Source organism: Heteronotia binoei, chromosome 13 (genome assembly GCF_032191835.1).
Source record: "Heteronotia binoei isolate CCM8104 ecotype False Entrance Well chromosome 13, APGP_CSIRO_Hbin_v1, whole genome shotgun sequence".
Classification (NCBI taxonomy): domain Eukaryota; kingdom Metazoa; phylum Chordata; class Lepidosauria; order Squamata; family Gekkonidae; genus Heteronotia; species Heteronotia binoei.
This window is the reverse complement of record NC_083235.1, coordinates 24404418-24426027: the sequence shown is the minus strand read 5'-3', so window position 1 is coordinate 24426027 and position 21610 is coordinate 24404418. Positions and strand designations below refer to the sequence as shown.

General features: G+C 45.0%; 1 protein-coding gene across 6 annotated transcripts in view; it reads right to left on the bottom strand.

The window, feature by feature from the left end:
* The window catches only part of LRP1 (LDL receptor related protein 1), a 518071-nt gene that overhangs the window by 330798 nt on the left and 165663 nt on the right, over window positions 1-21610 (bottom strand). For all 6 annotated transcript variants that reach the window (XM_060252267.1, XM_060252262.1, XM_060252264.1 and 3 more), the window contains one exon: window positions 17057-17194. In XM_060252267.1, the coding sequence (XP_060108250.1) occupies window positions 17057-17194 (138 nt within the window). The remainder of the gene's footprint in view (window positions 1-17056; window positions 17195-21610) is intronic.

Here is a 21610-nt window from a genome sequence, read left to right as displayed (position 1 = left end):
ATTTCTATCCCGCCCTCTCCGCAAGTGGACTCAGGGCGGCTAACAACATTCGTATGTATAAGTTAAAACTAATAAAACATAGTTACAATTTAAAACCATTTCGTGGTGCTGTACCACTGCAATATAAGCGAGTTCTTCTTTTCTGATGGTGATCACATAGTAACTCTATAATGATGTGAGGTGGCAGTTCTCTCCCGGCCAGATATCAAAGGCCTGTTGGAACAGTTCGGTCTTACAGGCCCTGCGGAAAGTAAAAAGATCCTGCAGGGCCCTTATGACCTCCGGGAGAGCATTCCACAGTTCTGGTGCTGCCACTGAGAAGGCCCTAGCCCGTGTCAAACGCAACCTAGCCTCCTTTGGTCCAGGGATGGACAGTAGATTTTTTGTCCCTGAAAGCAGTGCTCTCTGGGGAACATGTGAAGAAAGGCGGTCCTGCAGACAGACAGGCCCCTGACCATAGAAGGCTTTAAAGGTCAATACCAACACCTTGAAACAGACTCAGAACACAATAGATAGCCAGTGCAGCTCTTTCAGCACTGGTTGAATGTGCTCCCATTGAGGGAGCCCCATTAACAGCCGTGCCGCAGCGTTCTGCATTAGCTGTAGCTTCCAAGTCAACGTCAAGGGTAGCCCCATGTAAAGAGCATTACAGTGATCTATTCTTGAGCTGATCGTTGTGTGGCTCTTGAAGCCCCCACGGCCCTGCTGGCTGGCAGCTTGGAGAATTCATTTAAAGTTAAAGTTGCTTTCTTTCCACTTCTCCCTCCCTCTCCCATTTTCCTTCCTTCCTTCCTGTCTTGCAGCTCTCATCCATCTGACATTTATTTTATGTGGCTCTTATGTTAAGCAAGTTTGGCCACCCCTGCTCTATGCCTTCCTTCCACCCAGGATTTCCACTTTCTCCAGTTCTGGGGTAACCGTGAAGTCCCTGGCAATAATCAAATTTCCTCAGTGAATTCTCAGCAGTCCAAGTCTCTGGACCTACTGCTACTCATGGGCTACCTGGGCTTCTGCTCCAACAGTCAGAGCTGGCTGTGCATTCCCTGACACCCCTTTAGAGGGCCCTCCGGATCTGCCAGGATTTTGACTTCCATGGGGTCAGCCACCCTGGCATTCTCATCCTCTGAGGAAGACTCAATGGGCATAATCTTGACAGACAATGACAATCACCTCCCATGCCACTAATGGCTAGGAGTGAGCTGGACCCCTGCAGTGCTTTGGCATCCACCTTATTCTGTTGCCCTGAGCAGTGGCTTCATTGGAGAACCAGCCCTGATTATATGTTGCATGTACAAATAACAGGTCTAAATAAGTGTTGGCTGCAACGTGGTGCAACATCTTTCCATCACGCAAGTACATCTACAAAACTAACTGGGGAAAAGCACACACTCAAATTTATTGACCAAAACTGCCACAGAACAAAAGAAAAAATAAATACAGAGGATAAGGAACATCGGCTCATCCCTAAAGATCACCTGCCTTGAGGCCAGCCATTACAAACAAGAAGTCATTTCATGGATTCACAAATATGGAGAAGGATTACCATTTACTTATTTTAAGGCATTTTACCCCACCTTTCTCCTTAAAAGGACTCAAATATGCTAGTAATTCAGGACCCTTCGTGACCCATACAAAAAGAATATGTTGCTGTGCAACGAGCCACCATAAAAAAACATCTGGAGCATGCAGATGTAGATCTAATCTGCCCACAAGATGGCACTGTAACAAGGCCTTAGTCTTGCCCCAGAATGTCTGACCAGAACCAAGGGGATGAAATTAAATCAAAAGAATTTCCAATTGAACATTAGGAAGAACTTCCTGACAGAACAGTTCATCAGTGGAACAGGCTTCTTTGAGGACTCTAAACAGAGGCTAGATGGCCATCTGGCAGCAGTGTTGATTCTGTGAACTTAGGCAGATCATAAGAGTGTGGGCAGGAAGGACTGCATCAGTACTTAGTTCTCATGGCCCCTTCTAACTCACCCAGGGATATGCTGATTGCCATTTTGGGGTCAGGAAACAATTTTCTCCAGGCCATTTTGGCCAGGGGTCATGGAGGGGTTTTTTTTGCCATCTTCTGGGCATGGAGCAGGGGGTCACTGGGGGTGTGGAGGGGAGGTAGTTGTGAATTTCCTGCATTGAGTTGAGTGTTGGACTAGATAATCCTGGAGGTCCCTTCCAACTCTATGACTCTGTGGTTCTGTGTTGAGTGAAGCAGTCACCTAGGAGTATATTGAGAGAGGCAGTCCTGAAAATATGTGCCAAAAAGGCCTTTTTAAGGTAATAATCAGCACCTTAAATTGGTTCTAGCAACAAATATTTAACTCTATCAACCCAACTGCACCTATGTTTGATTTCCATCTCATGGAGGAACATTATTCTGTCTGGTAACTATCAATCCATTCCTTCCGGAAAGTCCTCTTTCTTTCGTCCAGATTTCAAAGAGCTGTTGAGGCTCCTGAGAGAGGTTTGTTGTGAGTCCCCCCACCAGTTTACCATTCTGAATAGCTGATGCTCATGCCGTATCACAAGCTGCTTTCGAAAGCCCCTAATCCTGCTCCAGGGGCAATTTTATCTGGCCTTTGACAACCGTGCCAAATTTTAATCAAGGCCCGATAAAAGCCTGCTGACAGTTTAACTTTTACAAAAAAAAAACTTTGCAAAAGTGTGGGGAAAGGAACCTGGGATATTCCACACTGGAACGTTACTGCTTTCTTGTGTTTTCACATGGGATGTCCCAGGCGTGCCCAAACCCGTGTGCCCCATAACCGTGAAGCCTTTACTTCTAGGTGGTCCTGTCTTTTTTACAGAGCCTGTGCAATTGTTGGGCTTGTGCAGCAAAATACGCTTTCACCATCCCTGCTTGCAGCATCTTTCCCCCTGATATTAGACGCTCTCTGGAGTCTCTGGACCTAGGTTAGAACTGCTGGCCTTAGGTACCAGAAGCACAAGAAATTGACAGGTGTTTTGTGGATGGTGCTAATAATTATTGCCAAGCCAGACACAAAATATGACAGGGTGAAACTATGAGTATGCACAGCCTCAGAAATAGCTGCAGCTTCCCAGAAAACCTACTGTGATGTGCACAGACTGCAGGATGTGGACAAGTTTTATCATTTCTTATCTGTAGAGGATCAGAAGAACTCTTAACAGTCTAGGAATTACCTGGTGGCCTGGTATAAACCAATTCATATGCTATATACAGAGCTTTTTTTGAGCAGGAATGCACAGGAACACAGTACCAGCTGGCTTGGTATCAGGGGGCGTGACCTAATATACAAATGAGTTCTTGCTGGGATTTTTCTACAAAAAAGCCCTGTGCGAAACAATGAATTCGAGGTATGTGGCCTAATATGCAAATGAGTTCCTGCTAGGCTTTTTCTACAAAAAACCCTCTCTCTCTGTGTAGCAAAAGCATACCTACCTAGGTGAATCAAAAGCTACCTAGGGAGGAAGGGAAATACATGGGGAAAGGGAGAGAGAGGTGGAAAGAAAGCAACTCTAAATGCATACTCCAAGATGCTGGCTGGCTTGACAAAGCGATTTAAAGAGAGAAATGCCTTTTCCAAGTTGGCCGACAATGTGGGCGGCAGGGGCTTCAAGAACCACACAATATGTGTGAAAAGAGCCACATGTGGCTCCAGAGCTGCAGTTTGACCATCCCTTCTGTAGAAGAATCCCCCCCAAACACACAATGGGAAATCAGGGACACATGGGATAACAAGGGTGGAGCGAACTACAGGCTTGAATAAGAAATGTTTCTGTATTCACAGGAATAATACATATAAGTGTTTTTCCACTCAGATCTATCATACACCCTCCCCAATCTGAATGCTGCTTAGAGATTCCCAGAATGCCTCTTCAGGCCTCCAACTGCAAAATAAACTGTTCGTGGCCGTGCAGTGTTCTATACCTTTCCCTCCCTCTTGACACAAAAGCTCTCCTCCAAGCCAAAACCAAAGAGACGTCATTTCGTAATCTCTGGTGGTCTCCAGCCTTGTAGTCACACCAGGGCAATGAGTGTGAATATGGCTGCCCATATGGCAAGGAAGTGGTCATATGTGCCCAGGCACTGAATCAATCTGGAACACATCAGGATGTTTGTGTGTGGTAAGAGAAGGCTGTGTTTTGCAATTAAGGGGTTTTAAACTACCTAATTCCAGTAAGTTATCCAGAACTCTTTAAAAATGGGGCCACTGGAACGAAACAAAACATGCAGCTGCCTTTGTCTAAGTCTTACAGTTTGGAAGGAGGAGGGGGAGGCTCAATATAGGAAATCAGAAAGTTTAATTAGTCACACATGCATTGCATTTTACTTGCGTTGGAGCTATCTTTGGTTAGAGGAAGGAACAGGCTGGTGGTTGCTGACCGATCAGTTTCTGTGAGCTTGTTCCATATGGATACTCACATCTACAATGGAAGCATCTTGCCTGTCACCAAAACTAAGCATATTAACTGAATGCATACATGGCATGCAATGTTCCCTCTAAGCTGCAGAGTCTTGTGAGCAAAAATTCTACTTTGTGAGCTACTGCATAAACTAGCTTGTTCTGGGGCCAACCCTCCTGAACTAAGATGCTAAAAAAACCCTGTGCGCTAGCTCACACTAACTCAGTTTAGAGGGAATACTGGTGGAAGGGTATCACCACTAATGTTCCCTTTAAGCTGGAGAGTCTTGTGAGCAAAAATTCTACTTTGTGAACTTCTGGCATTTAAGTTGTGAGCTACTGCATAAACTATTGTGCTCTGGGGCCATTTTTCCTGAGCTAAGAAAAAATGTGTGAGCTGGAGGCTAATAATCTGTGAGCTAGCTCACGCTAACTCAGTTTAGAGGGAACACTGATCACCACCCTCCATGTCACTGACAAATGGTCACCCACTACATTTACAAGGAAAAGATAGAGCCCAATGCAGCAACACTGGCCAGTCATTGTGTTCGCCAGTCCCAGCTCAGGTTAACCAGTCCAAGCTCAAAAAATGTGGGCTGGAGCTTGCAGAGACATCTGGGAAACATGCTGGAAGCAGAGGCCATAGAGAAGGAAGACCCAGGAGGCAGGGGCCCTGTCCAACAGGGCAGCTGGATCCTTGCTGCGGTTAAGCAGGGAAAACAGCTAGATGATGCAAGCATAGAGCAAAGAATTGAGAACTCAGGAGCTTAACCCTGACAAGAAGACTGGCCCCAGGTGCTCTTGCCTCCAGAGGCCAGGCAGGTGGTGAACAGAAGCAAGGACTTTTCTCTGAGGGGGAACTCCATGTATGGAATAACTTTCCCAGGGGCATTTCATTTGTATGTATAATGCAATGGCAGGAGGGCGTTTTTATAAAGGAACACAATTGTCATTTATTCCACAATTTACTTTATGTATCTTTGCTCTGATTGCATTGCTTTCTATTATTGTAATTCCACTTTTCCCCCATTGTTTACAACATCTCATTCCTGATGTCGTTTTCACAGTGTTTCTAATTTTTATGATCCTAGAAGAAGAGATTGGATTTATACCCTGCCCTTAAGTACTCAAAAGAGCCCTGTGGCGCAGAGGGTAAAGCTGCAGTACTGCAGTCCTAAGCTCTGCTCGCAACCTGAGTTAGATCCTGGCGGAAGCTGAGTTCAGGTAGCAAGCTCCAGGTCAACTCAGCCTTCCATCTTTCCAAGGTCGGTAAAATGAGTACCCAGCTTGCTGGGGGGAAAGTGTAGATGACTGGGGAAGGCAATGGCAAACCACTGCGTAAAAAAGTCTGCCGTGAAAATGCTGTGAAAGCAATGTCACCCCAGAGTCGGAAACGACTGGTGCTTGCACAGAGGACTACCTTTTTTTTTTAAGTACCCAAAGGAGCCTCAGAGCAGCTTAAATCTCCTTTCCTTTCCACTCTCCACAAGACACCCTTTGAGGTAGCTGGAGCTGAGAGCGCTCTGACAGAAACTGCTCTTGAGAACTTGTGATTGATTCAAGGTCATATTAGCAGGTGCAGGGCTCTTTTTCTAGCAGGAGCTCCTCTGCATATTAGGCCACACTCTCCTGATGTAGCCAATCCTCCAAGAGCTTAGAGGGCTCTTAGTACAGAGCCTACTTTAAGCTCCCGAAGGATTGGCTACATTAGGGGGTGTGGCCTAATATGCAGAGGAGCTTCTGCTAGAAAAAAAGCTCTGAGCAGGTGCATGTGGAGGAGTGGGGAATCAAACCCAATTCTCTCAGATAAGAGTCCACACACTTAGTCTACCTAGTACTCTTGCGTCTCATTGGATGCCTCATGCTATTTGAGGGTATTGCTTTACAATATCTACACCTTTCTGAGCCTGTGGGCACCTTTGGAATTCTGACACAGGGCAGTGGGCACAATCACAAAAAGGCTGGCATGGGAAGCACCAAAAACAGAAAAAAGGGAGAGGGGTCCTGATCCAAAGGCAAACAAGAAAGAAACCACACAATGTATGCTACAAAGCATAAATAGATTGACACCATGCATAAATATGCGTATATATAATATTCATGTGAAAAAGATTCAAGCTAACAATGCCATGAGGAACATGTGACAATATTCAAAACTCCAACTAAAATACACAGGAGGTATACAAACATGAAAATCATGTAATATCTTCCATCAGAACACTGGACAGAAATGTTTTATATTTTAAAAATCACATTTGGAAGCAGCATTCTGGAGTGAAAAAAACTGTGGTATTCACCCTTATCTTTGCTAACGTTCAAGGGTAAGGCTATGTTCTCCTTCCTTTAGCTCCTGTCTCAGATATGCATTATCCAGAAGCAGTAGCAGTATGAAGAGTGAGTGATTCACCCTTCCTCACAGATCCTGGCCTGCTAACTCTACAAAACCATGCAATCAGAATGAATTAAGCAAACCGATGCAAATAATACTTTAACATGTAATTCTCACTTGGCACATAGCCTTGGCTGAAGTTCCTCTAATACAATTCCTCCCCCATGCATTGTTAGTACTTGAGTTACCACTGCAATCCATGCTGAATCAGAAGTATATGTTCTGGAACCTTCAATCTGGGCTTTACGGTAGCCAAATTCAAATCTTTTCTCAGTCAAAATGCTCAACAGATTATTTGGGTCACCTCTCTCTCTCTCTCTCTGATTTCACACTAGGGCTTGTTCCGAGTGGAGAGCCCTTTTGATCCCGGGGCTTCACTCTGTTTTTGCACAAGTTGCCCCAGAACTGCGAGTTGGCACGCCGTTCTCCCGCAGCAAGCAGAAACCAATTGGAAGATAATCCTGCTTGGTGCGGAAGAGTCCTGCGCCAACTCGCAGCTCTGGGGCAACTTGTGCAAAAATGGAGAGAAGTCCCAGGAGCAAAAGGGCTCTCCACCTGGAACAAGCCTTGTGTGAAATAGGTCTCTCTCTCTCCCCCCATAACCTAAAAAACGTAGTCCCCTGTGCAAGCACCAAGTCTTTACTGACCTATGGGGTGACCTTACATTACAATGTTTTCTTGGCAGACATTTTTTGTTATGGGGTGGTTTGCCATTGCCTTTCCCAGTCATCTACACTTTACTCCCATAACCTACAACAGATAGGTTGAGTTCAAAATCTGTTACTGTAAGGACCAAAAGGAAATAGGAGGGGAAAAGACTGAATTGTAGACAGTCATTTTAAGGAATAAAACTTAACAAGGAGATGTTAGGTGAGGCTCTTAATATCATTTGCTCCTGCAAGGAAAGTCGCATCATTCTGCTGCATTTCAGCGAACAGATAAGAATCTGAAATTAATATCCTCCCAAGCATCCTTTTTCTTCTCTCCCGCTATAAATCACATAAAGCCTTGTAAACAAGCTGTTATGGCCATGTCGCTTATTAAACCCTGTGCTATTAAACGACATAACCTCTCCAAAAAGACAACCTTACTGCTGATAGAATTTTTCTCTCAGAGGCTGTCTAGGCCAAACTCTATTTTATGTACAGGTCTATGCTAGCACATATAACAACTTTAAATGTTTAAATGAAATAAATTGGGGGGAAAGAGCTCATTGCCATAAGGTTGTAGTGGGACTACACCAGCCTGTACATCTGGATAGCATTTTTTTGGGGGGGGGGGGAAGGGTGCCTTGACATATCTGGAGAGCCACAAACATAAAACCAGAGGAACTGAAACTTGGAGACACTGCACAAACCAAACTATAGTTAGCAGTGTCCTTAAGCCTGGTTAAGATCTTTATCATGCATGCAAACCTATGATTTAACCTCCAGGGCCATTTTAAGCAGAGTGAAATGAAATGAGTTCAGCCAGCTCTGAATCAACCAAGAACACTTTATTGCAAGAAGAAACAGTCATAGACAGCACAGGCACTTCACTCATTATATATGCTCTGGCCATGGTTAACCACACACCCCCTAACAGGCAACAGTTACTCCTACTGGCTCACTCCAGAATCCTTCATTTGCATCTATCTGCGTTTCAAGTTGTTCCATGCCTAGCATCCTGATTGGCCAGTTATTCCAGGCTTCAGGATCCTGGTTTGCAAGGAGTGCCTGTCTCAAGCTCAGGCAATAATAACCCAGTGAGATGCAATACATAACACAACAAATATATAACACAGAGATTAAACCCTTCAAAGCCCACTGACTTCCGTTAACTGTATGCATTAAGTGCCATCAAGTCAATTCCGATTTATGATGACCCTATAGTCTCCAAAATGTCCTACCATTAGCAGCCTTGCTCAGGTCTTGCAGAAGCTTCCTTTATTGAGTCAATCCATCTCATGCTGGGTTTTTCTCTTTTCCTGCAACTTTTCCTAGCATTATTGCCTTTTCATTAGAAGGATGTAGATGTGTTTAGGAAGGTGCTGATAATAAGCTAACACCCAGCTCTCCACAGGGCATCCCTATGGAGACACCAGAGGAAAATGGCTGCCAGCTGGCAAATAAAGAAGGAAATCTAACTTATAGCTATGGACTGCTTGATGCAGATATAATGTTTAATCCTGATTAACAGAAAACATTACTTTAAAATCCACTTAAAACCCAGCTTTCACCAAGCTGGTTTGCACCTGTTTGGTAATTCTGGTTTGGTTGTTTAGTTCTAATATGTAATGAAAAACAGATCTGTAGACTAGTTAAGCATTATGAATGTTCCCTTAGGACTCTGCCATATACCTCCCATGACAAAAGTAACTGTCAATGATCCTGAAAAGGTAGGGGATAGGCTAGAGGGTCTCTCAATACTTTCAGGGTAGGAGACAGGCTATAGCAGGGGTGTCAAACATGTGGCTTGAGGGCCGGATCAGGTCCCCAGGGGACTCTTATCAGGCCCGCGAGCAACTCACTGTCATCTGCCTCCTTCTCTCTCTCTTGCTTTCTTTCTGCATCACAGTTTGCTTTGCTAGGCTTGCTCAATCACACAAGAACTATAGAGCAAATCCTCTATTTTCTCCATTGGCTAACCAGCACATGAAACAACCTATATACAAAAGCTCACAAAGCCCAGCCATTTAATGTTTTCCCCTGGGTCTCAGGCTCAAAGCATTTACCATGCAATTTCCTTAATGAATGTCAATAAATCAAAAGTAGGTTTGCAACTTACACGAATGCACCTGAACAGCATACTCAAGATTGCTACAGCACAGACACTGTCTCCAGCTTTTGATGCAATAACTCAGAGCAAGACGTGTCAGTTATCAGAGACTGTTAAATAAATAAAATATTGCAAGAGTGCTAATCTGTTTTAAGGGTTTTTTTAATCTTTAATTGTGTTTGTCTGTGTCCTTTGTTATATCTCTGCTACCTGGCATTACATTTTATGATGTACATGGCTTGGCCCAACAAAGTCAGATCTGGCTTTCATAACTAATGAGTTCAACACCCCTAGGCTAGAGGGTCTCTTGGTACTCAGGGGTTGGGAAGTAAACTGGCGGGGGAGGGGGGGTAGATGTTCTACAGATTTCCAGGCACTGAGAATAAAATGGCCTGGAAAAGGATTGTAAAACGCAAACAAGACATAGGCTGGACAGCTGTTCGCACAGCACTATGAACAGGCAGGGTCTAAAGCAGTTCTTATGTTTCCACACATGCTCCTAGCCGCAAAGGCACAAGAACATCTTTGGATTTAGCTTTTCTTTTCTTGCGTAACGTTCCATGGTGACACTTAAATGTCCTTCGAGGATACTGTGCTTTCCACATGCAGAAGGGCATGCTTGCATCAGCCTTGAAGAGGAAACTGGAAGCAGCCTGAATCTCCTCCAACATCTGCCCTTCAAGTGGATCCTCCTCCCACGAAGAGAACTGTGGGCCAAGGGTTAAATGGTCTGTCTATTTAGCCTGTTCTCTTCAAGTACACACACACATACATTTTCAAAGAGCGTGGAAGTAATCCAACACTGGCAAGACGAAGAGAATGTAACAGGCCAGGCAAAAACCATCATTCTTTTCATAGCTCTTGCCCCAGGGCAAAAGATTCTGGTAAGTTTCTGCTGACAGCCAGAAAGGTGTTATCAGGGCTTGGCTCTCCTGTTGCCTGAAACGCTGCATAGAAGAACTGACAATTACAGAAATAGAAGCTTTCAGGACAAGCCAAAGAAAGCAAGGACGGGTGCTTCTCTCAGAGCTGCCAGACATGCCCTATCTGAAGCGAATGTCCCTTACCCTCAACATTTAGCCTGCTGAAGGGTTCTGGGGGAATCTCAAAAGCATGCTCACTTTTCCAAATGTTCTAGCTCAGTGGTGGCCAAACATGCTTAATGTAAGAGCCACAAAAAATAAACGTCAGATGTTTGAGAGCCACAAGACATGAACTAAACACACATTTTATTACAACTCTTGATACCTGACTTGGTGGTGCAGTCACCTTATGTACTCACTTTTCTCCCTGGGCTCTTGCACTCTCTTTCCCTGCTCCAGGTGTCTGGGTGACTTCTGTAGTGGAGAAGAGCCTGCAAGCCTGCCTATTTTCCCCTCCTTCCCCACTTCACACACGCCTACCTATGGGTCAGCTGAGGTCCCAATGCTATTCACACTTACTCAAGAGTAAGTCAAGAGTAAGTCTCAACCTCCAAGAGCCGCACAATATGTATGTAAGCATGTGGCTCCCGAGCCACAGTTTGGCCACCCCTGTTCTAGCTGGTCCTACTAAAACCAGACCATCTCCCTTTGCTTGTCAATGCCCAAGAAGCTGATAAGAAGTTTCTCTCTGCAACATTTCTGCAAATGCTGTTCCTCTTTCTTGTCTGAACAGATAGGGATCTTCATTCCAGTAGGCTCTTTTTCAGCATCCCATGATCAGGGCTATGTGTACTCCATGGTTAAACAAATGTTCACTTTTTAAAAATGCATTAAATTCTACACCAAGAAAACTTTAATTCTGCAACCTGCATAAAAATTATGGAAACTGAGTTAATATACATGTTTCCCCCTGGCTTTAACGTTCTGTGATTTTGACAGTTTGTATAATTTATTCTGATTGTGCAAGTCATAGGGAGGGCAAGGTCAGGTCATAGAGGATTGGCTCCCTAACCACTAAAATGCTACCTAGATGCCTCTCAGAAGCCTCAGATTTCAGCACTCTTTGACCAGACACTTTCTTCTCAAGAGGAAATGTGGGAAACCTGTTCCTTTTAAAAATGGAAACTGAGATTCTCGGAAACAGATTTGTTTTCTGTCTGCTGTGCTGTTTTCTATGCTCCTGAGGAACCACAGTATACACACCGCCTTGCCCATCATGCCAAAGATGAAATAAGGATACTGGGACAGACTTGTCAGAAGGTTTCCTTGAATGCAGCTTCGCTTAACATTTAGGGATTTAACCCTGCCGAGACCTCTAAAAGGAGAAGGTGGACAATGTGGAGTTCTGGCAATGCAAAAAGTCCTCATTGCTTGACTATAAGGGACTCAGACTTGCTGTGGATTATCATGAATACATCAAAACATAAAAAGAACCCTGCTGAGTCAGACCACAGATTGTGCAACATCCTCTTTTGCATAGAGCCCAGCAAGGTGCCCCCTGGGAAGCCTACAACAGATGAAAGCCAACAGTGCTTCCCTTTTAAATGTGATGGCCAGAACTCCTTTCAGAGTTCAATCATGCTTGTCACAGCCTTGCACCTGGCTCCAACACCTCAAACTACCCTCCACCCCCAGAGTCCCCAGATATTTCCTAAGTTGGACCTGGCAATCCTACCTCCAACTGTTTCAGACAAAAGGAGCCCCAGGGAGGGGACTGACAAATAGCCAGGGGTGGAATTCTAGCAGAAGCTCCTTTGCGTATTAGGCCACACACCCCTGATGTAGCCAATCCTCCAAGAACTTACAAAAAAGAGCCTTGTAAGCTCTTGGAGGACTGGCTACATCAGAGGGGTGTGGTCCAATATGCAAAAGAGCTCCTGCTAGAATTCCACCTCTGGCTATTCCCCAGGGGCACATAGAGCAGTAAGTCCCCATGGCAGCCAGGCGCTGGGCAGTGGGAGACCCTGAGGCGAGGCCTCTGAGTTGGGAAGAAAAGCTGAAGGTCCTGATCCCTTCAGTGAGAAATCCCTACACTGACAAAGCAGTAGTGGTGGCTACTTGAGAGTAAAAGGAAAAAATCCTCCAGGGAGTTTGGAACCCCCTAGGAGGGCAAGGCAGAATGGGGCTTGCGGGTCACAGCGGCCATGTTCTGCCGCAGGTCTTCAAAGCAAGAGATGTTCAAAGCTGGTTTGCCTTCTTCTGAATAGCCACACTGGCCTTCCTTGATGGTCTCCCATCCAAGTACTAGCACAAGCTGATCCTCCTTAGCTTCTGAGCCTGCAGACAAGGGATAAACAGAACCCCCACCCCTGAGTATTCCTGTCCCTTCACTGCCTTCACAGAAGAAGAGGGTCTGTGGCAATGTGACCAGCAGGCAGGCTATTCAGGGGGGATGGACCTCTGCTCAATACCACCACCCTCCCTTTTCAAAGTGGGTCTTGTAAGAACTCTACTCATGGGCAAGGCCTGTGAACTAAGTCAATTGCCTCTTAAACTGACTGATCCAGTTAGTCTGAAGCAACAGAACAAAGTTAGAGTCCAATGGTACTTTTAAGACCAAGAAAGTCTTATTCAGGGTTTGAGCTTTCATGTGCAAACACTTCCAGAGACTTCAATTGACTGTTCCACAAACTAAAGGGACTCTTCCTACCAGCCCTTTATAGGAATAAAAATAACCAGCCTGCAGAAAAGCGAAACAACAAGCCAGATGAATTTACACATGGGGCCTCTCGGCTGGCTGGAAGTGAGAGTTCAGCCTGTAGCCGAGACATCTGAAGCAGCAAATGAAGAAAGAAATGAATAGGAGCTTAGGCAGGAAGACACAACTCTTCGCCAATTAAGCTGATTACAACTTTATCTAGAAACACAACACTCAGCTTTGAGGCATCTCTAGCTAAACATGATCCTAAGAACATGTACTGGGATGTGTGTTCGGCATAAATCAAACCGAATAAATACCCGAAAAATACCTTATTGGTATTTTTCAGGGATTAATTCAGTCAAACACAGATCAAAGAATCTGATTCGGCTACTGATACAGTTGAGCTCGAATAAAAGCTGTTTTGTTTTCTGGCTTTTATTCAAGTTAGCTTTACCAAGGAGAGGATCAGATGGGGCAATGGAAACTGAGAGCTCCACACAACCTTAGCTGGTGGGCTCCTCTAGCCAGGTCTGCATGCAGCAGGGAGAGATCTCACCACACAAAGATCCTGGGGCCAGCTTCTCCTGCCCCATGGTTCAAATTGCTGAGCAGGAGAAGGCTCCCAGCCGGGTCTGCATGCGATGGGGAGAGACCTCCCCACCACATGCAGATTCTGGGGGCCAGCTTCTCCTGCCTGGTGGTTTAAACAGCCTACCAGGCAGGGAAGTCCCAGCCAGATCTGCATCCCAAAAAAATCTGGCAATCCCAAATATTTCCCAAATTCCAATACCATGCCAAAATTGTGATTCAGGAATATAGGGAAATACCAATGTTTTTGCAGTTCTGTATACCTAAACTAAAAAAATACCGATTGTGTGTGTGTGCGTGCGCATACCCCTAACATGTACGGATCTTCCAATAATTTCTCAACTCTGTTCTAACCTTTTTAAGATAGAATACTCACCTTTGAGCATGCCTCCTCTACATAATCCCAAGCGGGACACTGAATGGCCTGGATCCAACTATTAAAGAAAACCTGTGCCCTTAAATTTTCTTTAAAAGGGTGTGGCAGTTTTCACTAATCTCCCCCTCCTAATACAATGACAGAATAGTAAAATTAACAAACTGAGCAAACCTTTGATCTGAGTAGCATGAGTGTTTGCTCATCAAGGGAGGAAGGGAGGGAGGGAGGGAGGGAGGGAGGAAGGAAGGAAGGAAGGAAGGAAGGAAGGAAGGAAGGAAGGAAAGAAGGAAGGAAGGAAGGAAGGAAGGAAGGAAGGAAGGAAGGAAGGAAGGAAGGAAGGAAGGAAGGAAGGAAGGAAGGAAGGAAGGAAGGAAGGAAGGAAGGAAGGAAGGAAGGAAGGAATTGCAAACTACAAAATGCAAATAAAACAGAATTGCAAAATTTATTCTGCAAATTTTGTTACCTTGCATCATTTATTCTGGCTTTGTCAACCAATGAAAAAGCTAAGAAAACAAAGCTCTGTTCCCCAGACACCAAATATCCTGTTTCACTTTTTTTCATGTTTCTGAGATTTCGGAAGACCATTGCATGCAAACTTTTAAGCACATCTTTGGGCACATCTTCAACCAGAACTTTGCTTTGTTGAAAAAACAGGAGATTCCTGGAATGCAAAACTCTATAGACAAATGTACAACTTTAATTAAAATTTATACACACACAATCCTGAATATGATCTCTTCCTCTTCAATAGTGCAAATCTGTCATGGGCACTGAAACTGAATCTATGTACTAGGGCTCCTCTCTCACAACCAGAACTCCAGAGTGCAACAAGCAAGTAGATCTGCCACTTCACAGCCAAGCCACAGCATGGCAAAGCTAAACTTCACAGCACACCTGGTAGAACTTTCATAGTTAAGGATGATGCGAGTCATTGGAGTAAAAAAAATGGACCTAAATTATAACACAGGGTTTCCTAGAAACTTCTCTGCTCAGCTGGCCTAGTTTGAGGAGGGAACAGGAGGAGACACCTCTATGGAATTAACTGGCTCTCAATCAAAACATGGCATGACTTGGCTGTAGTAGTACCTGATTAGGATAGCGTATTTCACTTTCCACAGCTAATCCTGATTAACAATGGATTAGGGACATTATGTCCCTGACTCACCTCCCCCATCATACACACATACCTACACACAGGCTGGTCCCTTGCTTCACTGTGACATTATTGGCTGAGAAGCAAGCCCACAGTGCATGCCTCAGAAGTGTTCCACCTGACTGAAGTCAGCTATGGAAATAAGCACTGATAGTGGTATCAAACACTGTCAGGACTTTGGGGGGGGGGGGGGGTAGAAAAAACCCAGCAGGAACTCATTTGCATATTAGGCCACACCCCTAGACAGCACTATTGTTTCATCCAGGGCTTTTTCTACAAAAAATGCCACAAAACCCCAGATGCCACAAAACCCCAGATTACATGCTTATGTTACTACATGACAGTGTGCAGGGCTTTTTTTTTTCTAGGAGGAACACACAGGAATGCAGTTCTGGCTGGTTTCACCTCAGGGTGTGTGGCCTAATATGCAAATAAGTTCCTGCTGGGCTTTTTCTACAAAAAGAGATGCCTTTACCACCACTGAATGTACCACAAACAGCAACAGCCCTTGCATTACACTACTTCTCCCATCCACAAGCTGACTCTGTTCCCAAGTTCATTTCAGGACAGACATGTCAGCAGGTGAGTAATCTGCTCATGTGACAGCCACTTTAAAATACTCCAATATTCAATTCTGCAAACATCAAGTTTTCCAATAGGATTACAGAGAAGCGGGGTTAAAAAGAAACAAGCCTCTTTGATCAACACCAGAATGAGAACTCCCAAGAGTCTTTAAAACCTCTGGAGGACAATGTGGCTATTTAAGCAAGGCTGTGGGGAAACAGAAACAAGTGGCTTTTTCCCCCCTCCAAATACTTGTTTCTCTGAAATCCTAACCATGGCACTGTGCCAAGGCAAGCCACTTTCTAACACCCAAAGGCTTCACTCTTATGCACACTTACTTATGAGTAAACCCTACTGAAAGCCTACCTTGGGACAGGATTGGGCAGTTCTACTGTAGCAAGATTATCTTGTAAATTTCAGCCTCTCTGTTTCTGGCAATAACTACTCTTATGTTCTCATACCTCATAAGATTAAACTGCTAACAGGCAATCCTTTCTTCTCTCTGTTACCCACCCTTCCCTTTTCCTCCTTATAGGCTGTCAAGCAAGGTCTTCTCTCTTCTTTCTACACCAGATAGTGCTTGTTTCAGCTGTCACCATCCGCTGTCTTCCACAGCTTAATTCTCTAGCATTCATCCCATTTTCATGTCCCTGTTTACAGCATCCTTTCCAAAATCACATCCTCAACCATGTCTATTGCCTGTAAAGCACCCCTTCCTTGAACTGTTTCTTCAAAGAAGCAAACACCAGAGTAAAAGACCAGCTGGCCAGACAACATGCATCTCCAGTCTTTATTGTCCAAAAGACATCTACCGTGGGCTTTTATTCATTTTTATAATTATTAAAATGAAAGAGGGGCAAGTTAGAAGTAAAGCACAAATATGAGTCATGCACACCACGCTGTTTTGCAATCCATAAAAATATTACTTCAGTCTCCATTAAAAATACAGTTTTAAAAGATATATACTGATGGAAATCTTTCCCTGCTCCTCCATACTGTACATCTAATTCCTGTTTGTTAAGCCTGTGCAGTGATTTGCTAAGCCCTTTACAACTGTAATACCGTTTTTATCCTTTTTTAAAAAACAACAAAAGTTGGATCAGCCATTTTTGCTGCAACACCACAACTGGAGCTCAGATGAAAACTCTTGCCAAGTTCTATGATGTAGCTCCCCTACTTGTATGGTCCAGCATTCAGCTTCACCCAATTGCTTCTTCAACAGCACAAACTGAAGCATAGAGACACATCCAGAACAGAAAACTCAAGAGCATACTTACGCTGGCAATGGACTCCCTCATCTGAGCCATCCACACAGTCATTCTCCCCATTGCACAGCTCAGTCATGGGGATGCAGTGCTCAGTACCCAGGCAGTTGTGTTCGTTGGGCTGGCATCTGGAGACTTTACTCTGTGGACCTGGAAAACAGCAAAAATCACAACTGTCAAAGGAGAAGATGTTACCATCATTGATCAGGATGATGCTTTTTAATCACTGATAATCACTGATATGAGCCCCATGGTGCAGAGTGGAAAAGCTGCAGTACTGCAGTCTGAGCCCTCTGCTCACGACCTGAGTTCAATTCCGACGGAAGCTGGTTTCAGGTAGTCGGCTCCAGGTTGACTCAGCCTTCCATCTTTCTGAGATCGGCTTGCTGGGGGAAAGTGTAGATGACTGGGGAAGGCAATGGCAAACCACCCCGTAAAAACTCTGCTGTGAAAACATTGTGAAAGCAACGTCACCCCAGAGTCGAAAACAACTGGTGCTTGCACAGGGGACTACCTTTACGTTTTTTAAATCACTGATAAAGGTGATGCTCAGGTATAACCAGAGATTCCTTACCCCATATTGGTGCATAAGAAAACTGCATCTTCCTGGGGACATTCAGGCTGCGATCACAAACACTAAATAATGCACTTTCAATCCACGTTCAATGCACTTTCCAACTAGATGTGTGTTCACACATTAAAATCCAGTTGGAAAGTGCACTGAAAGTGGATTGAAAGTGCAGTGTTCAATGTGTGTGACTGCAGCCATAAACCATTACATTCAACTATTATGAGAAGCAAGGCAGCCCTGTGGGAGCAGCGCTGGACTCAAGAGATCTGGGCTCACTCATTCATCCAGGCTCTTACTGCGGTGGCCTTCAGCAAATTTCAAGATTCTGTTCCTGGCTCTCTGCTGACACTATCCCGAAGTGGGAGCACATACGGCCGGGGCTCCGCAGACTGCACTGGCTGCCAGTCGCATTCCGGGTTCGTTACAAAGTGCTGGTTATTGCCTTTAAAGCCCTATACGGCCGAGGACCTGCCTACCTCAGGGACCGTCTCTCCCCATATGAACCCCAGAGAGCACTGAGGTCAGCGGGGAAGAACCAACTGACTGTCCCTGGGCCGAAGGAGGCAAAACTACAGAGCACCCGTACACGGGCCTTCTCCATTGCAGCTCCACACCTATGGAACCAGCTCCCGGAAGAAGTGCGGGCCCTGCGGAGCCTTGAACAGTTCCGCAGGGCCTGCAAGACCATCCTTTTTGGGATGGCCTTTGCCTAACTGAAATGACTGAATGGATTCGCCTAAGTGAGATTCGCCGTTATATTTATTGATAGAATAGCACCAGAAATATTTAATGTCCATTTTAAATTGAAATGTTTTAAGGTTAAATGCTGTTTTTAATACCAATGGTATAATTTATTGTATTGATATGTTGTTAGCCGCCCTGAGCCTGACTCGGCGGGGAGGGCGGGATATAAATAAAAGGTTATTATTATTATTATTAGTATTATTAGTATTAGTATTAGTATTATTGGTCCATTTTGCAATGTGAACGCCTGAAGGGATATGAATGCTACTGGAACTTTGGGTTTTGTGTGTGTTTTTTGCCCCCAATGCTACCAACTGCCAAATTCTGTTTCCGAAGGAAGCCCATCAAACAAGTCAGTTTCCAGATCTCTATTTAAGGGTTAATGAAGCGAGGGTCTTTTACAGCCCAAGAGATGAGGTGCCACAGACTGACCTAAGTCCATCAGTCAAAGTGGTTCTTGCCTGTAGTGGGGGGGGAGGTACCTCCCATCAGTCAATTAATCACAACCAGGGTAAGCGTCATTAACAAGCTACTTTATTTCTTTAAGAAGCTAATAAATGAGCTCATTTATTTCATATGACAAGCTTGTGGTACACCCCAAAGGGCTGCATTAGGTAGGAATTTTTAACCTTAGGAAAACCACTTGAAAAGTAGCTGTTCTTTTGCACATAAATATATCCCTATAACTGATTTGGCCAGAGCCCAAAGAAAAATAAAACCAGGAAGGCCACAATAGAGGAGATAAGAAAGCCCAGAGAACTCACCAGCTCAGTAGCCTAGCAGCAGGAGAGAGCACACTCTCTCTGTTTACAACCACGTTTACCCTCCAAAATTCTATTTTGGTTTCACACATTATTTACATTTGGTGACAAGACAGCCATTTATCTCTTCAGATGGCATACCACAGCATATGCAGTAAGATTAAAATAATTATCATCTATGGCAGGGGTGGCCAAACTGCTGCTCGGGAGCCACATGTGGCTCTTTTATACCTATTGTGTGCCTCTCAAAGCCCCCACCGCCCTGTTGACTGGCTTGTGGAAGGCATTTCTCTCTTTAAATCATTTATCCAAGCCAAGCCAGCCAGCAACTTGAAGAATGCATTTAAAGTTAAAGTTGCTTTCTTTCCACCTCTCCCTCCCTCCACATCTTCCTTCCTTCCTTCCTTCCTTCCTTCCTTCCTTCCTTCCTTCCTTCCTTCCTTCCTTCCTTCCTTCCTTCCTTCCTTCCTTCCTTCCTTCCTTCCTTCCTTCCTTCCTCCTCTCAAACATCTTATGTTTATTCTATGTGGCTTTTACCTGAATTATGGCCACCCCTGAATTGTGAGATAGTGAAGCCTTCAGGCCCAAGGCAGAGAGCACAACTTTATAGGAAGGGAGATCACGGAGCAGGCAGATGGGACAATTCAGACAGTACACAGTTCTCAGGTCCTCACATGAACGTCCCACTTCCCTTAAGTCCCAGGTATGTGTAGGTCTGATTTGGATTGAGACCACTGTGCACAAGGAAAGGGGGCTTAAGCCCTTCCCACTCATGCTATTTCCCTGACCTGAAACAGCTCAGCAATTTGCTCCACTGGTAAAACTTACATGGAGCTCATCAGTATCCATTGTTTTCCCCAACAGGGCAAATGGCAGCTCCCCAGGCCACTTCAGGGCAGGGTTTTTTTGCAGGAACTCCTTTGCATATTATGCCACACACTCCTGAAGTAGCCAATCCTCAATGAGCTTACAGGGCTCTTAGTACAGGGCCTACTGTGAGCTCCAGGAGGATTGGCTACATCATTAGGGGTGTGGCCTAATATGCAAAGGAGTCCCTGCTACAAAAAAAGCCCTGCAGGACACAAAAACAGCATGGGAGGAAAGGCTTAAACTCCCTTTCCCTGCATGACCAGTCTCAATCCAGATCAGAACTGTATATGTCTGGAACGTAGTCCACTGCATGATTATGCTGTGCAGATGTTCGGGGGGGGGGGAGGCAAGAGTGGGAGGCAAGGTGAAGCAAAACATCCATGTGGAAGCAACCCCAATACAGTATTAGTACCTAGGGCTGCCAAGCCCAATCTCCTGGTTTGGAGCCTCTTCCCACTTTTCAGAGCTATCAGAAAGCAGGGGAGGGAGAAATAGCCACTGGGCACTCCATTATACCCTCTGGCAGGGGTGGCCATACTGTGGCTTGGGGAGCCACATGTGACTCTTTCACACATATTGTGTGGCTCTCAAAGCCCCCACTACCCAGTCAGCCAGCTTGGAGAAGGCATTTCTCTTTTTAAGTCTTCTCCAAGCCATGCCAGCCAGTGGCTTGGAAAATGCATTTAAAGTTAAAGTTGCTTTCTTTCCACCCCTTGCTCTCCTCCATCTATTTGCCTACCTTCCTTCCTTCTTTTCTCCCTTCCTTCCTGGCAATTTCTGATATTCATCATGAACATTTGCCGCTCTCATGTCTTGCAGCTCTCAAACATCTGTCATTTATTCTATGTGGCTCTTACGATAAGCAAGTTTGGCCACCCCTGCCCTATGGAGACTGGTCCCTCCTCTCTCCCAGAGGCTCCTGGTAAATCCCGCACCAGTTTGTCTGCCTCACCTGGCAACCCTGCTAGTATCTGAATTTAGGTGAAGTCAGTAGGCACACAAGAGCTATATTTGACTCCAACAGCGCCTTAAAGACCAACAAAGCTCTGGGGCAAGAAGCACTATCAGGATTCCCTGGTGCAGCTGCCTGTCAGCTTGGTTCTATCAGCCAAAAAAGCATGCATGGAGATTAACAGCGACACCTCCATTCCTCACCCACCTCCCCATGCCATTTATCTCCAAATCCTGGCTGAGACCAATCTTGCTTGTCAGCACCAGCAAGGAGCTGGGAAGATCTCTAGGAGGAGGGGGGTTTGTTAGCTAGCTATTTCTCACGCCACAATGGCACCGGACCCGACACCTCCTTATCTTTCTGGCAAGGGGAGAAAGCAGCTGGAGTCCTTACAGAATGCACAGCAGTCCCGGCATTAGGGGGTAATGATGGAATTATTACCAATGGAGGGAGGACCTTTCTTTCCTTATATTGTGCAAGGCTCAAATCCTCCACAGGTCTCTTCTGCAGGCTAGAAAACTTTTAAGGGACATTTAGACTCCATACCATCAGACACGTGTTAATTGGGGTGTACAGTTCAAATGAAATGTTATACTGGGAAGAAGAAGAAGAAGAAGAAGAAGAAGAAGAAGAAGAAGAAGAAGAAGAAGAAGAAGAAGAAGAAGAAG